Source organism: Orcinus orca, chromosome 20 (genome assembly GCF_937001465.1).
Source record: "Orcinus orca chromosome 20, mOrcOrc1.1, whole genome shotgun sequence".
In the NCBI taxonomy this organism is placed as follows: domain Eukaryota; kingdom Metazoa; phylum Chordata; class Mammalia; order Artiodactyla; family Delphinidae; genus Orcinus; species Orcinus orca.
This window is the reverse complement of record NC_064578.1, coordinates 4,451,776-4,470,066: the sequence shown is the minus strand read 5'-3', so window position 1 is coordinate 4,470,066 and position 18,291 is coordinate 4,451,776. Positions and strand designations below refer to the sequence as shown.

Sequence of the window (18,291 nt, the reverse complement as noted above, 5' to 3'; positions counted from 1 at the left end):
TCCTCATCCGTAAAAGGGGGGCTTTCGGTATTTCTAATGATGATTATTTTGATGGATTTAATCAGCCCTTTCCTACACGTGGCCGGGTGGGAAACGCACAACCTCAAGTTCATGACCACGTATGTGGCAAGAGGCAGTCACATCCTGAACAGGCTAAACAAAGGCCTTGGCTTTTGAGGCTGAACAAGGCGTGGCCTTTCCCTCCAGAATCAGGAACCGGAATATGTCCGCCCAGCCTGAGGCTTCTTTCCCACTGGCCCCAGGGCTGTTCTTAACACGTGTCCGCCCTTCCAGCTGAAAGATGGCAGAGCAGGGATGTCTGTGGCCAGGCGAAAACCACCACGGAGAACCAGAAATGCAACTCCACCTTTCATGAAATGAGGCCACAGCTATAACCCGCCCCCCCCGCCCCGACGCAGGGCTTTCCAGAGAAATCCAACCAACAGGATGGAGAGGAGAGAAAGAGAAGGACAGTTGTGTTAAGAAGTTGGCTTACGTGACTGTCGGGGCCAGGGAGTCCGACATTTCCAGCGCTGCCCGACAGGCTGGAGACTCAGGAAGGAGTTGGTACGGCAGGGCTCGGGTCTGGGTTCCTTTCTTCTCGGGGACCTCAGTCTTCTAGCCTTCAACTGATTGGATGAGGCCCTCCCACATGATGAAGGTCATCTGCTTCATTCAGAGTCTACTGGTTGAAATGTTAATCACATCTAAAAAATCCCAGAGACATCTAGGCACCATGGCCTAGCCAAACTGACACACAAAAGTGAATCACTACACCCAGCCACAGGAGCTGTGAGACAGGCTGCCCCGGGTGGTAACACCCAGGCCAGACAGGGCGAAGAAGGTCAAAGTAGACCCCTGAAGCTCCCAGGCAAAGCCCACATTCCTCCAAAGTAAGATTCACAGCCTCACTAGGCTCCTTGGCCCCCAGTGACAGCAGAGCTAAATGAGGAGACACACACATAAGCCATCCCCACAAGAAGAGGGGAGGGGCTGGCTGGAGAAGACCCCTTTGGGGCAGGGGTGATACCTGCCCACGGCTACCAACCTTTAGCGACTGCCTAGACGTAAAGCCAAATAACGTCACACACACACAGCCTGCTACGGGGCTTCTCTCTGAGTCAGGGACACTCCCTGCGGCTCCCTCCCTTTTCAGGATTCCTCAGCAAATTGCTGGCCCAAGCAATAGGTTTCTCATTAAAATAATAACTAGGGTCGATTGATACTTGCAATAGAAACAACAAAAAAGTATTCTTAACCCTTACTTATACCATACAGAACAAGCCACGATAAACTGCAAATGTAAAAGGTAAAACAGTAAAGCTTTTGAAAGAAAAAATAGGGATAGGTAAATTTTTACCAAATAAGACACAAAGAGCTAGCCACTAAGTGTTATATATACTGGATCGACTGGACTGCATGCAAGTGAAGACGCTCTTCTCGTCAAGGATGTAATAGAACAGGACCATTAAGCAGCTTAGCTCCATTTATTTTTATAGAACTCCACCCATCAACAGCAGGGGGCCGTTCACCAAAATAGACAGTAAAGAAAGAGCAGAAAACAATGAAGTCAAAGGCAAAAATAGAAAAAAAAAAAAAATCAAAACCAGTTCTTTGAAAAAAATCAATGGAAGTGTCAGTCTTGCTAGAGGTTCATTCAAGGAAAAAAAAGATACAAACTACCAATATTAGGAATGAGAGATGGTATATCATACAGATCCCTCAAGATATTCCCAAAATAAAGGAACCCTAAGAACAACTTTATGCACTTAAACTCAACAAGTTAGATGAAATAAACCAACTCCTTGAAAACCACAAACTACTAAAACTCACTGAAGATGAAATAATACATAATCTGAGTAGTTGTATAACTAGCAAAGACACTGAAGTTATCATTAAAACCATCACCTGAAAAGGAAATCACCAAAGCCAGATGGTTTCACTGGTAAATTTTACTAAACGTTTAAAGAAATAACAATCCTGCACAATCCCTTCCAGGATATAAGAGGAGGGAACACTTCTCAACTCATTTTATGAAGCCAACATTACCCTGATATCAAAACCATACAGGGCTTCCCTGGTGGCGCAGTGGTTGAGAGTCCGCCTGCCGATGCAGGGGACGCGGGTTTGTGCCCCGGTCCGGGAAGATCCCACATGCCGCGGAGCGGCTGGGCCCGTGAGCCATGGCCACTGAGCCTGCGCGTCCAGAGCCTGTGCTCTGTAACGGGAGAGGCCACAACAGTGAGAGGCCCACGTACGGCAAAAAAATAATAATAAAATAAAAAATTTAAAAAAACCATACAAACACAGTACCATAGACCAACATCCCTCATGAACACAGAGACAAGAATCCTCAATGAAATATTAGCAAATTGGATCCAGCCATATATAGAGTACAAGACACCATGAGCAAGTGGGATTAATCCAACAATGAAAAGCTAGGTCAATATTCAATAATCACTGCAATCCACCATATTAATAATATAGAGAAGGAAAACCACATGGTCATATCAATTGAAGCAGGAAAAGCATAACATTCAAACCCCATTCATGATAAAAACTCAGTGAACTAGGAATAGAAGGAAACTTCAAGCTTGAACCAAAAGTATCTAGAAAAAATAAAAAAACAAAAAACCCTATAGTCAACATCATACTTAATGATGAAAGACTGAATGCTTCCCCCATAACATTAAGAGCAAAGCAAAGATGTCCAGCCTCACCACTCCTATTCAGCATAATACTGGAATTCCTAGTCAGTGCAATACGGCAAGAAAAGAAAATTAAAAGGCACTGGAAAAGAGATTTAAAAGGGGAAAATAAAACTGTCCCTATTCACATGACACTGTATATGTAGAAACTCCCAAGGAATCTAAACACAAAAACCTTTCCAGAACCAATAAGTGAGTCTAGGGAAGCCACAGATACAAGGTTAACAAAAAATCACTGGTATTTCTATATACTAGCAATGAACAATTGGAAACTGAAATTTTAAACATAATACACATTTACAATGAAGCAAATTGAAATACTTAGAGTAACAAAACATGTTTAGGATCTGTTTGTGTGCTGCAAACTACAAAATGCCGATGAAAGAAATCAGAGAAAACCTAAAACAATGGGGAGACATACTGTGTTCATGCCTTGGAAGGCTCAATATAGTAAAGATATCAGTTCTCCCTAAATTGGTCTATAGATTTAACACAATTTCTATCAAAATCTCAGCAGGATCTTTTTTTAAGACATAGACAATCTTATTCTAAAATTTATATGAAAAGACAAAGGAACTATAAAATAGCTAAAACAATTCTGAAAAAGAGGCAAAAAGTTGGAAGAAACATATTTCCTGGTTTTAAGACTTACTATATAGCTACAGTAATCAAGACAGGGCAATATTGGTAAAGTAACAGACACACAGATCAATGTCAGAATAGAGTCCAGAAATAGTCCCACACAAGTATAGCCAATTTATTTTTGACAAAAAGCCAACAGCAATTCAAGGGAGAAAAAATATTCATTTCAACAAATGTGCTGCAACAACTGGACATCCATAGCAAAAAAGAAACTTATACTTTCTACAAAAATTAACCAAAAATGGGCAATAGACCAAACCATAGAAGAAAACAAAAGAGAAAATCTTTGGAATTGAGGATTAGGCAAAGAGTTCTTAGACGTGACACCAAAAGTACTATCCGTAAAAGAAAAGAAAAACTGATAAATTGAATTTCACAAATTTAAAAACTTTTACTCATGAAAGTTACAATTAAGAGAATTTTTTAGAACCTACACACTGAAAAACATTTTCAAGTCATATCTAACAAAGGACTTGAGCAAGAATATTTTTTAAATCTCAAAACTTAACAGTTAAATTTTACAAAAAGGGCAGAAGTCTTGAACTGAGTCTTCACCAAAGAGGACATACCCATGATAAGTAAGCACAAGAAAAGATGTTCAACATCATTAACCAGTAGGGAAAGGCAACCTTAACCCACAATGAGATACACTACACACCTATTAAAGTGGCTAAAATAAAATACTGACAATACTAAGTGATGACAAGGATGCACAGCATCTGGAACTCTTATATGTTGCTGATGGGGATGTAAATGCTACAGCCTCTCTGGAGAACTTGGCAACATCCTGTAAACTTTAACATACACTTAGCACGTGACCCATCAATCCTACTCCCAGGTATTGATCCTAAAGATGACTTATCACACAAAAATCTATGCATGGAAGTTCATGGCAGGTTTATTTACAAGAGCCAAATCTTAGAAATAACCCAAATGTCCTTAAGAGGGTGAACAGATAAAGAAACTGGTACAACCATACACTGGAATTCTCCCCAGCAATGAGAAGGAACATGCACAGAACAACTTGGATGGATCTCACGGGTATTATGCTGAGTGATAGTATCCAGTCTTAAAAGGTTACATACTAAATGGTTCCATTTACAGAGACCCCCAAGGTGACAAAATTATAATGATGGAAATGGATTTGAGGTTGCTAAGGGTAGGATTAAGAGGGTGTGACTGTCGAGGGAGAACCTGAAGGAGTTTGGGGGTGATGGGATAGTTCTGTATCCCAATTGTAGTGGTGGTTTCACTGATCTACACGTGTAATAAAATTTCATATAACTTGTGGCAGGGGTCCCCAAGATTACCCTCAGGCTCAGTGATTCTCTAGAAGGACTCACACGAAGAGGACAACCAGAGGCTCTGTGTTTTGAACCCTCCCAGAATCTTCCCTTTATCTGGTTCTTATTTGTATCCTTTCCCTGTAATAAATATGACCATCAGTATGATAGGTTTCCATGAATTTTTTTTTTTTTTTTTTTTTTTTAGCAAATTATCCAACCTGAGGGTGGTTTGGGGAATTCCCTGAACTTGCAATTGGTTTCAGAAGCCTTCGGTAGACTTTGCTATCTGGAGGACTGTGCCCTTAACTTCAAGTAGGCCTCAAATCAGGTACTGTGGAAAAACTGGTAAAATTCACATAAGGTTTGAGCTGTTTAGTTCATAGTACTGCATTAACTCTGATTTTCTGGTTTTGATCATTTGGTCTGTGGTTATTTAAGATGTTTTCATTGGGGGAAGCTGGGTGCTGGGTACACAGGAACTCTCTGCACTATTTTTACAACTTCTATGTCAATCTAAAATTATTTCAAAATAAAGTTCAAGGAAAAAAAAAGACTCAAATAAATTGAGCAAAAATATACCAGGCAAATGCAGACAACTCATGCAACAGGGGTGACACTACTAATGTCAGATGAGATTTTAAAAATCCAGGGCAAAAGCATTCAGTGAGACAAAGAAGGGAATTTAATAAGACATAACCACCACCAAAAATCTAATAGGCCTGGGTATGTACCAACACAACATCCAAATTCATAGAGCACAGTAGAGGAAATTTAGGAAAAACACAGAAACTTCACTAGGAGACTCTTAACTGACCACAAGCAAGGAAATAAATTGATCTCAAAAAGTAGATACAGGTGACCTCACTCATCACTAACCTGCCATGTAAGGACACCACTGAAACCTCGACTGATTCCAGGAAGTAGATGTGATACAGTTGACCTCTCTAATCACTGTTCGACAAAACCACAAAAGAGGCTTCCCTGGTGGCGCAGTGGTTGGGAGTCCGCCTGCCGATGTGGGGGATACGGGTTCGTGCCCCGGTCCAGGAGGATCCCACATGCCGTGGAGCAGCTGGGCCCGTGAGCCATGGCCGCTGGGCCTGCGCATCCAGAGCCTGTGCTCCGCAATGGGAGAGGCCACAACAGTGAGAGGCCCACGTACTGCAAAAAAAAAAAAAAAAAAAGAAAAAAAAAAAACCCACAAAAGAAGCTGTGGAGAAATTCTCTAGCACACCAAAATTGTAAAACTCTTGGGCCCAAGAAAAAATCAAAATGGAACTACAGAACACCTGGAAGCTCATCACACGCCAATCAGAATCTATAAATGTAATGGTCATGCCGTAAGATAAAGCAGAGCTCACAGAAAAAAAGTAGTAGCCCCAAATATTCTCATTTACTCTCTTTTTATTTAGTCATTTAATAATCAACTCAAAAAATGAAAATGAAAAATAAATATAAAAAAGCAGCAAAAATAATATAAAAACAATACTAACTACAAAACAAAATTGGTAGAACCTAACCTAGGGGAAAAAATGAAAGGAAAACACAGAAAAAATCTACAACTACGAAAAATTTCAAATATTTCAGTCAATCTATGTAAATTAATTTGAAGACTTAAATGATGTGGAAAATTTACTAAGAAATATAAAAAATCATCAAAACTGATCCCAGCAGAGATTTCAGACAACCCAGATGATTAAAAAAAAAAAAAAAAAAGGATAAGGTTATCAATAATTAACCCCTTCCCTCCACCACCAAACCAAGAAATACCAGATGGATTCTACCCAAACTTTAAGGAACTCCTTTCATTTGCATTTTCTAGAACCTGGAAGAAAGAAAGATTCTAAATTATTTTTGTAAGGCCAGCACAACTTTAAAGCGTGACTTACACAAAATGTGACCAAAACAAAACAAGAAACCACAGACCAACTCATTTATACACACTGCCACAAAAACACTAAACATGGGCCAACTGAATGAACACGTTAAGAGTGACAGTTTCGGGCTTCCCTGGTGGCGCAGTGGTTGAGAGTCCGCCTGCCAATGCAGGGGACACGGGCTCATGCCCCAGTCCGGGAAGATCCCACATGCCACGGAGCAACTAAGCCCGTGCGCCACAACTACTGAGCCTGCATGTCACAACTATTTAAGCCCATCCTCTGCAACAAGAGAAGCCACTGCAATGAGAAGTCTGCACACCGCAACGAAGAGTAGCCCCCGCTCACTGCAACTACAGAAAGCCCACGCACAGCAATGAAGACCCAATGCAGCCAAAAATAAATAAATCAATAGATAAAATTAAAAAAAAATTTTTTTTTTAAAAGCACAAAGATGGCTCAGTATTTGGAACCTTAATATTTGGAAGAACTTGGTATTTCTTTTTAATAACTCTGAAGAAAAACATGGATGCTAAAAAAAAACGCTTTTTATAAAATTGAACATCTACTCTTGACACTCTTAATAACAAACACAAAGGGGTACTTTCTTTGCATGAAAAGTGTATACTTATATATATATATATATATGAAATATCTCAGAACAAAAGCCAGCATCACACTTAATGTATAAAAGACTAGATGCATTTCCATTCAAGTCAGAATAAGAAGGATGCATCGTTATTGTTAAAATTTGGAAAGTATTTGCTGATACAATTAAACAAGAGGAAGAAATGAAAGGTCTAGAAATCAGGTAGGGAAATTATCCTTATTTCCAGGTATGCCATCATAATAGCTGCAATCAACGCAGTGTACACCTTAAACTATACAATCTTATGTGTCAATTATATCTCAATAAAGCTGGGGGGGAAAAAAAGAAATCACACAAACCAAAATGTAACAGAAAGATGCCAGGGGGAAAATGTCAAAATATCTTTAAAAAAAAAAAAAAAGCAAAAACAATCCTTCAAAAATAAAGGGAAGGGGCTTCCCTGGTGGCGCAGTGGTTGAGAGTCCGCCTGCCAATGCAGGGGACACGGGTTCGTGCCCCGGTCCGGGAAGATCCCACGTGCCGCGGAGCGGCTTGGCCCGTGCGCCATGGCCGCTGAGCCTGAGCGTCCGGAGCCTGTGCTCCGCAGCGGGAGAGGCCACAACAGTGAGAGGCCCGCACACCGTAAAAAAAAAAAGAAAGAAAGAAAGAAAGAAAGGGAAAGACTTCCCTGGTGGCACAGTGGTTAAGAATCCGCCTGCCAATGCAAGGGACACGGGTTTGATCCCTGTTCCGGGAAGATCCCACATGTCACAGAGCAACTAAGCCCGTGCACCACAACTACTGAGCCCACGCGTCGCAACTACTGAAGCTCATGTGCCCTAGAGCCCACACGCCACAACTACTGAGCCCGTGTGCCTAGAGCCCATGCTCCACAACAAGAGAAGCCGCCGCAATAAGAAGCCCACATCAAAGAGTAACCCCCGCTCGCAGCAACTAGAGAAAGCCACACGCAGCAACGAAAACCCAACGTAGCCAAAATAAAGGCAAAATTTGTTTTCAGACAAAAAGAATCATAATAGCTGCAAACTCCCAGAGAATTCATAGATTATCAGAAACAATGAACAGCAGTGGGTCTCTGTGTGAGGTCCCCAGACCAGCCACAGCAGAATCACCTGGAAATGTATTAGCAATGTAAATTCTCTAGTCCCTCCCCAGAACTACTGAATCAAACTCTGGGAGTGGAGGTCCCCAGTCTGTACTTTAAGAAGCCCCCTAGGTGATTCTGATGCGGGCTCAAGGTCGAGAACCACTGGATAAAAGAATTCAGTAAGGTAACGGGGTACAACACTATGTAGAAAAATCAAAAGCTTTCCAATGTTCAAAGAATCATCAGTTGGGGCGGGGGGGAGGGGGAAGTCCACTCACAGTGCCAGCAATAACAACAAAAATTTACATAGCAAACTGAGATGTTCCTGTTCTTGGATAGGAAGAATCAGCATTAGCCAATGTCAGTTCTGCCTATGTTTATCGATATTTAATGCCATCTTGAAAATACTATCCAAAAAAAAAAGAAAAAGAAAATACTATCAAACTTCTTAGAAGTAGTCAAAGTGCTACCAAAGACCAGACAAAATAAGCATGCAAGCATTTGAAGGAAAAACAAAACAAAACAAACAAACAAAAAAACCCAGTAGTAATAAAGGAATAGCTCTTACATCTTTTTCTTTTTTTGTGGTACACGGGCCTCTCACTGTTGTGACCTCTCCCGTTGCAAAGCACCGGCTCTGGACGCGCAGGTTCAGCGGCCATGGCTCACGGGCCCGGCTGCTCTGCGGCATGTGGGATCTTCCCGGACTGGGGCACGAACCCGTGTCCCCTGCATCGGTAGGTGGACTATCAACCACTGCGCCACCAGGGAAGCCCAGCTCTTACATCTTTTTATCATAAAACTCTGATAATTAAAACATGAAACCTTCAGTGAGAAAGTAGCATTTTAAGTCAGTGGGAAAGAAACACACAGTTTAATATAAAATGTACTGGAATTTATTTGGGGGTAAGATAGAGATATATTTTAAAATACAGTTTGAGCCAAAGCAATCTTGAGAAAGAAAAACAGAACTGGAGGAATCAGGCCCCATGACTTCAGGCTATACTTCAAAGCTACAGTAATCAAAACAGTATGGTACTGGCACAAAAAACAGAAATGTAGATCAATGGAACAGGATAGAAAGCCCACGCATCTATGGTGAATTAATCTATGACAAAGGAGGCAAGACTATACAATGGAGAAAAGACAGTCTCTTCAATAAGTGGTGCTGGGAAAACTGGACAGCTACATGTAAAAGAATGAAATTAGAACATTCTCTGACACCATACACAAAAATAAACTCAAAATGAGTTAAAGACCTAAATGTAATACCAGATACTATAAAACTCTTAGAGGAAAACATAGGCAGGACACTCTTTGACATAAATCGCAGCAATATCTTTTGTGATCTGTCTCCTAGAGTAATAGAAATAAAAACAAAAATAAACAAATGGGACCTAATTAAACTCAAAAGCTTTTGCACAGCAAAGGAAACCATAAACAAAATGAAAAGACAACCCACAGAATGGGAGAAAATATTTGCAAACGAAGCAACCGACAAGGGCTTTATCTCCAAAACACAAACAGCTCATGAAGCTCAATATCAAAAACACGAACAACCCAATCAAAAAATGGGCAGAAGACCTAAACAGACATTTCTCCAAAGAAGACATACAAATGGCCAACAGGCACATGAAAAGATGCTCAACATCGCTAATTATTAGAGAGATGCAAATCAAAACTACAATGAGGTAACACCTCACACAGGTCAGAATGGCCATCATCAAAAAGCCTACAAACAATAAATGCTGGAGACGGTGTGGAGAAAAGGGAACCTTCCTACACTGTTGGTAGGAATGTAAACTGGTAGAGCCACTATGGAGAACAGTATGGAGGTTCCTTAAAACACTAAAAATAGACTTGCTATATGATCCAACAATCCCACTACTGGGCATATATCAGGGAAAACCATAGTTCGGAAGCTATAAACCATGGTTTATAAACCATAGTTCCAATGTTCATTGCAGCACTATTTACAGAAGCCAAGACATGGAAGCAACCTAAGTGTCCATCGACAGAGGAATGGATAAAGAACGTGGTATATATATACAATGGAATATTACTCAGCCATTAAAAAAAATGAAATAATGTCATTTGGAGCAACATGGATGGACCTGGAGACTATCATACTAAGTGAAGTAAGCCAGACAGAAAAAGACAAATATCATATGATATCATTTATATGAGGAATCTTTAAAAAATGATACCAATGAATTTATTTACAAAACAGAAACAGACTCACAGACTTTGAAAACAAACTTATGGTTGCCAAAGGGGATAAGGCAATGGGGGGATAAACTGGAAGTTTAGGATTGACATGTACACACTACTATATGTAAAATAGATAACCAACAAGGACCTACTATACAGCACAGGGAACTCTACTCAATATTCTATAATAACATAAATGTGAAAAGAAGTTGGAAAAGAACAGATATATATATAACCGAATCACTTTGCTGTACACCTGAAACTAATACAACATTGTATATCAACTATAGTTCAATATAAAATAAAAAAATTTTTTAAAGAGAATCAAAAAAACAAATAAAAAATTAAAATACATTTTGAATGGATTGAAGATTCAGAAGTATAAGTGGAAAGCACAGTAGTAGTAGAAGAAAACACGGTATTTCTTTTTGTTTAATCTCAGAGTGGAGAAAAACTTCCTAAGCAAACCACACATCTCAGAAGCTGGGAAATATGATGACATCAAATGCAAAATTTATGTACGGAAAAATAAAGGCAGACAAACTGGAAAAAACATTTACCACACGCGGCCAATGCCATTTTGCTTAATTCAAAAGAGCACTCTTGGAATTCCCTGGTGGCGCAGTGGTTAAGAATCTGCCTGCCAATGCAGGGGACACAGGTTCGAGCCCTCGTCCGGGAAGATCCCACGTACCGCGGGGCAACTAAGCCCGTGCGCCACAACTACTGAGCCTGTGCTCTAGAGCCCACGAGCCACAACTACACAGCCCGCATGCCACAGCTACTGAAGCCCGCACCTCTAGAGCCCATGCTCCACAACAAGAGAAGCCACTGCAACGAAGAGTAGCCCTCGCTCGCCACAACTAGAGAAAGCCTGCGCGTGCAGCAATGAAGACCCAACGCAGCCAAAAATAAATAAATAAAGTTTTTTTTTTTTTTTAAAAAGAGCACTTTTGCAAACCAATAACACCCACACCCTAGGAAACCAGGTGAGGGATAGGACACACACCGTTCTTGAAAAATGAAGCTCTTCACTGTCATTCATAAGAGAAAAAAAAATTAGTTTTCAAGCATCAGGTAAACAAAAACTAAATTTTAATATAGTATTGGTGAAAACATGGCAAACAGGCATGCCAGGTCTCAAGAGTATAAATCTAGCTTGAAAGAGGTTCATTTGTTAATACCTAAATAAAAAAGCATGTACCTTTTGATCCAGCAACTCAGCTTCAAAGAGTTTATTTGCCAGACAAAACCACACCAAGATGTATATAAACGATATTCATTCCAGTAACAATTAGCTACAAACAGACCATTCCCCAGCCGGGGATGGCTGAACACCAGAAAGGATGGGGCATCCATCTCATGGGACATTACATAGACAATGAGAATAAATGGGTAGACAGAGCAATTTCCACCCAAAAAAAGGTGAGGGACACACCAGTGTGTACAACACATTACCTCTTGGGAACAAAATGCTAGAGCGGAGTCAGGAGGAAGACTTAGCTTTCAAGTTACATCCTTTTGTATTTTGACCTTTTTTGCTGTGTATGCATAAGCTAATTTTTTAATTAAAAAAAACTATGGTGTGTCTATCAACAGATGAATGGATAAACATGTGGTGTGCATATATATACATACATATGAATATGTGGTGTGTGTGTACATATATATATAATGGAATATTACTCAGCCATAAAAAAGAATGAAATTTTGCCATTTGCAGCAACATGGATGGACTTGGAGCGCATTATGCTAAATGAAATAAGTCAGAGAAAGACAAATCCTGTCTGATATCACTTATATGTGAAATCTAAAAAATACAACAAACTAGTGAATAAAATGAAAAAGAAGCAGACTCACAAATACAGAGACCAAGCTAGTGGTTACCAGTGGGGAGGGGCAATATGGGGGGGGGATTATGGGATTATATAAGACCACGTGTGTGAAACCTTTTAAAATTGTAAAGCACTGGAGAATTTAAAGACTCTTTCATTCAATAAAAGAAAAAAATTTCCAGAAAAAAATATGGTGGGGGAGAAAAGTAACAACAGCCATGCTGTACCATGAACAGCGTTTTTTCACCGCTTTCTTCCAGCGCCTATCAGGGGCCCTTATGAGTCTTCACCTCCAGGGAGACCGCTAGTCCTTACAACCTGAATTCTTACTCCCATTTTATCAAAGAACAAACTCATCACATGTTAAAACTAGCATCACGGGTTTCTCAGGCCCAGGAGGAGCGTGGTTCCTCGGGTCCTGTGGCCCCGGGCACAGCTGACACCAAACTGGTCTGTGTGCTCGGGACCACACGTGCTGGGGAATCACATGGCTGCCCCACACCCCCTGCGAGGGCCGAACACCCCAGGTGACCAAGCGCCTGGGCTGGGCGCCCAGCTTCCCTCGAGGAGGTGTGCTGTCTTAGGAAACCGTCAGGCCCCCAGGTATGTCCTGCACTATTGTTAGAAGAGGCACAAGGCAGAAAACAGGCCGGCAGACACATCCAGCCTCTCTGACAGCCACAGACAGAGGCCGTAGGAAGTGGTCTTCAACGGACCTTTTATTAGCGAGGCATTATTTCATTGCATTTTTCTAAAAAAATATTCTGTAACACACTGAAGACTCGGGGCCTAATTCTTCAGATTACGGTAAGGATACCTGAGGATCCTAATATCCTGCATCTGCTTCCCATCAATTAAGAACTCACAAAATGTACCTGAGAAGCTGTTAAAAACTGGCTTTTTATAAGGAAAATCAATCATGACCGAGCGTGCATGTCACCGTCTGAGCACCTCTCTTCCGAAGGCCCATGTGCAAGGCCTTCTGCTCGGCTCAGCGCAGAGTTTGACGAGCCTCCCGGTGGAAAATGCAGAGCCTGTGAAATGCAAACAGCTCGGTTTACTACGGCTTATAATCGGGGGCAACTCAATAACAAGGCAGCATCTCGTCAGATCTGCAGAAGGGCAATGGGTAGCAAAGGGCAGAGCTCCGCTGAGCGGGATTCTCAGTGTCCGGAGATTCTTCAGGCCGCCTCCGAGGGATGCAGGGACTGGAAGGGACACGGCAGCTCTGCCTGAGGTCCGGCCCACCAACATCTTTGCTAGCACTTCAGGATCACTGTTCGTTTAAAGCAAGTCCATGCTGTCAAAGTACCCAACGTCCCCTCGGGAAGCAGCACGGGGTGGGGGTGATGCTGGGAGGTCAGGAGCCCGGGCCAGTCTAGTTACTCACCACTAATTCCTGCGACAGGCCATACGGGTATTAACAGGAATCTTAGCCTCAGGGCCCCGAATGGCCCCACGTTTAAATTAGTAAGAGAACCACAACTTTGCTTCTCTGTAGACCTCCTGGTTTTCCCATTTGCTCATAGCACAGACTCACTTAACTCATCACTGACCGGGGGATTTTTGCAGAAACTAATGCCTGTGGACGGCGATTTGTTAGGTAAATGAATACTGAAACGTCTCTGGTCAATGATGTTTGGGTAACAAAAGACGTATTAATACGTCTCTGGTCAGTAATGTGTTAAAAACATCTGAGAAAGGCAGATACTGAACCTTACTGAAGACCCATATCACCGTTATCTTCAAAATCTCCAGCTGTTACCCCCATTAGTACACTCCTGTGCTTTTTTTTTTTTTTCCGAAATACAAAAATTCCATGTCAGAGGAAGCTGTTCCCCAAAGGGTTGAGATTCCCATCTGAGCACCTCTGCCCTTTACCAGTAGAAATGGGACATCGAGGCTTTTAACTGGGAGGCCTGTGCAGAGGCCAAGTGACCCTCAGTGAGTGGACCCCCCCTCCCCCTCCAGCAAGAACTCAAATCCCCAACCACTGCTAATTCCAGTCGGCCTCAAACGTCTCAGCATCGTCTTTGGATTTCATCTGTACAAAATGAGCGAAGTCCAGGAATCAAGCTGGTAATTGGACATATTTCGGGGGAGACATACCCACCAATCGATATATAGCATCAGAGGAACTGTACTCTGTTTCAATTAGGCACCTCCAGGACCACCTAGACGTGACCAGCACGCTCTGGAGTAAAGTAAAACACAGTCTGCAGGCTGTGCTCCAGCTCCAGGAAGGCCCGTGCTGGGGGCTCCGCCTCACTGGTCCTCAGGCACCTCCCGGAGCCCTTCGCTGTGGCGCGTCCGCCCACTGACTTCCAGCAGGGCCTGGGCCGTAGGGTCCACGTCCAGAACGCTCTTGGTGTTCTTGGCCTTGGGAAGAAGGGAAGGATGGGTGTGTTCAGTGACCAAAACCAGGCAGTGACGTCCTGCTGCTGTCAAGTTTATCAGAGGGGAATTTCCTACTGTCGCCACAAGGGAAATGTGGTAGAGGCTCTCCCCCGAGCCCCACTGAGTGCCCCTGCCCCGGGATGCCATCGCTGGGAGGTGACAAGACGCAGGGGCCCCAACGGCGACTCACCGTCAAACCCCGGAACTGGAAGGAACCCCAGACCCTCCTCATCTTGCAGACAAGTCCCCACTCCCCCGGGATCCCACCTCCCTGGGGCGGTTCTTTCTAATAAACCTCCACAGACCCCAGACAGCATCCTCTGCTCTGCCGTGCACCCACTGGCATCCCTCTGGCCAGCAACGGCTGCTGGAAACAAACTGGAATAAACCATCTCCAGATGGAGGAGTAAAAGGGACAAAGCCGAGAAAGGGGAGAAACGCCCCCATGCTCACCAGCTGTGTCACCGAAGCATCTCCCACCGCCCACACCTCCATCTTCTCGAACCGGAAGTCCTCCTGGGCCGAGAGCTGAGGGCTGTTGTACGTGGTGCATGTGGGCTTGGCCTTGCTGTGTCCTTTCCCGAAATCGACATCGATCCACAGGCCAAAATAATTGTGCTGCCCTCCCATGCCCTGCGGAGGGAGGGGCATAGCACCGCCTCGGTCTGGAGCACCAGACACCTGAAGCCCACCCCAGCCGTCATGCCACCAGGGCGTATGAGAAGTGAACGCAATTTTCTTCCTTTCTTTTTTAACTGTGAAATACATATTCACAGATTGATACAATTTAAGTATCCCATGACAAGTTCCTAGAACACTCATCAAGGTGTCCTGACTCGTACGCCATGGCCCCTTCTCACGGGGATGCACTGGCAGGAAACACAAGGGACAAGAGAGGACAAAAGAATACAGGCCCTCAGGCCTAGAGACCCCAATCGGTAAAATAAGGGGAGAGGTCTACACAGCACTTCCCGGACAGGGATGCCGATCCGTACCCGGCCCAGGACCCGGTGCTCAAGCAGGCAGGTCGTTCACTCAGCACAGCAGGGAGGGAAAGGAGGAGGCAGCCCCGGGAAGGCGGGAACCACTCGGCACACGGCGGGCTCTGAGCCAGCGGCCAATGGGAACAGACTGCTGTTCAACCTCTCTGATCCCTTTCCCTCTCCAACAGTGCCTCCCCGCCCCGGGCCCGGAGAGCCTGAAGCTAACGCCAGAGCAAGAGACCAGGGCAGGAAACGCAGCTAACCTCAGGGCTGCTTCTCCCCTCGGGCCGATTACTGACCACCACCGAGACCCACTGGGTGCTGCTCCTGAGGCCAAGGCCCTCGCCCCTGTCATCACCAAACTGACCTTTCTTTTTTTTTTTTTCCGGTACGCAGGCCTCTCACTGTTGTGGCCTCTCCCATTGCAGAGCACAGGCTCCGGACGTGCAGGCTCAGCGGCCATGGCTCACGGGCCCAGCCGCTCCGCGGCATGTGGGATCCTCCCGGACCGGGGCACGAACCCGTGTCCCCTGCATCAGCAGGCGGACTCTCAACCACTGCGCCACCAGGGAAGCCCCAAACTGTCCTTTCTGAAAGGCGTCCGGGGTCATCAGGTGGCCCCGTGGGAGCCTCACAGTGAGCCTGGGAAGGAGCACAGGGCCCTCTCCACACCGACAAGATGGACCAGCCCCCCCGGCCCTTGGCTTTGCAGAGACAGGGCTGGAATTTCCCGAGAGGGGCTTTTTAAGAAGCAGGGGAAAGAAATAGGCTGGTGCTGCCAGGACACACATTTCTCACACAAGCTAAGCATCTGTGCGGGCGCCCGTCCCCACCACCGCCCCCGGCCTTCCCCCACGTCCTCTTCTTCCTGTGCTCCGGCTGGAGCACAGAGCAGACAACCCCCAATGCGTCCAAAGGGTCTGGGGTGCCCAGCCCCGGCCCCGCGCCTGGGTGCTGCCCCAGGCAGGGCAGCATCTCCAGCCACGAAGGCCACAGACCAACCACCTCACGGCCAGGAACACTGGGCGACTCCGTCATTTGCACACAAACCCCAGAAATGCCCCAATAGAGGCCCCTTTTTTCCATGAGAGAAATTCTGTCCTCGTTGTCGCTCATCGTATCACCACCCTGAGACTCGGGCAGAACGAACTGAGCACGTACGGCTGCCCTGACGCAGGGCGGAGCGTCCCCGGGCACGTCGGGGTCAGTGCATCACCACAGGGGAGACGTGCCCTGCCCGCCCAAGTCCTTACCAGTCCATTCGGGATGGTCTGCTGCCCTTGATTCAGGTACATGTAGTGGTCATTGTAGCCCGTGGAGGTGTACACGGCCATGCTGGGGGAGATGGAGAACAGGAAGCACCTGTCATCCCCTGAAATCGATCAGAGCAAAAAGCAGCAAGGTCAGCCATCGGCGCTGGGCATGGGGAAAAGCAGGAAATGGAAACGGGCCGTGGCTCGGATGGCTGAGCAGGAAAGGCTGCCCTCGGGTCCTCGGCGTGCGCAGGGCTCCTGTGCATTGGGGGCAGGGCCGGCCGGCCAGCGGGCGGAGCCCAGGACCGTAGGATGAGCTGCGGGTGACCGTTACAAAGGAATGTGACATCTGCTTGCTGGGAACACCTGTTAGCGCTCTCCTGGGGAGATGGGAGCCCTGCCCCACCGCCCCAGAGTCAGCAAGAGCAGCCTCGTCTCAACTAAGGAGCAAGGGGCAGGCGGCCACTCCACGTATTGGCTGGGCACTCACGTGGCCTCAAGCAGGCACATCACGCAGAGCGGAGAAGGCAGGGTACCTGCAGACACAGCTGCCCACAGGGAGGGGCGGGGACACGCAGGGAAAGGGGACCCTCTACCTTTGCCCGGGCACAAGAGTGGGCATGCCACCACTCAGAGAAGGTACCGGTCAAAATCCTGGAAATGAACAGCACCCTCCATCTCAGAGACTCCTGCCCTCCCCGACGCACTCGCTAGGGAGGGGACGGAGGCTGCACCTCACCAAGGGAACTCCCGGCTAGGCCAGAGCCAGACCAGAGATGCTCCCCACAGCTGTGAGACCCTGGCCGGAAGGACCGCCCCTCGACGGTGACAGCGTGAGGCCCACAGCTGTGAGACCTTGGCCGGAAGGACCGCCCCTTGACGGTGACAGCGTGAGGGCACCTGACACAGGACCGAGCTCAGGTACTTGGGGGTCGGGCCATTCGTCAGGTGGGAAGGACGCTCCAGGAAGCTCCAGGGAGCCCGAATGTGGAGGGCGGACAGGAAGGGGGCTTTGAGCCCCAGAGGGGCCTTGGGGAGGACAGCCCTCGGCCACAGATGGGCCTGGACCTGCCGAGTCAGGACCAGTGACGCTCGGGCCTCTGCGGGGACTTAGCTCCCTCAAAGTCGGGAAGGACGTCCTGAGGTGCAGACGGTTGGGTGAGAGCCACTCAGGGAGGAGGGACCCCGCAGGGCATGGGGGAAACAGCAGGGCCCTCGGCTATAGTGCAGGGTGTGAGCCCTGGTTGGGGAAAGGGGGAGGTGAGCCTGGGGAGGTCACCGGGACCAGGTGGCACAGGGCTCCCCTCCAGGCTTAAGACTCCGGCTTGAGTCCATGTGCCTCAGAAGGTTGGGTTTAGCCTCAAGGAATTGCCTGGTCCCACCTGTGGCCCCGGGCACTGGG

General features: G+C 45.8%; 1 protein-coding gene across 10 annotated transcripts in view; it reads right to left on the bottom strand.

Annotated features, from left to right (window-relative positions):
• Positions 1–10,402: 10,402 nt before the first annotated feature.
• Positions 10,403–18,291, bottom strand: part of MEAK7 (MTOR associated protein, eak-7 homolog) — a 69,560-nt gene continuing 61,671 nt past the window's right edge. For 7 of the 10 annotated variants that reach the window (XM_049704079.1, XM_049704081.1, XM_049704084.1 and 4 more), the window contains 3 exons: positions 16,890–17,008; positions 15,107–15,286; positions 10,403–14,635 (listed from right to left, as the gene is read on the bottom strand). In XM_049704079.1, the coding sequence (XP_049560036.1) occupies positions 14,522–14,635; positions 15,107–15,286; positions 16,890–17,008 (413 nt within the window). In that variant the 3' untranslated portion in view covers positions 10,403–14,521. Of the gene's footprint in view, positions 14,636–15,106; positions 15,287–15,387; positions 16,167–16,889; positions 17,009–18,291 lie in introns of those variants that run through there. The other 3 variants (XR_007474538.1, XM_049704085.1, XM_049704086.1) reach the window with 3 other exon arrangements.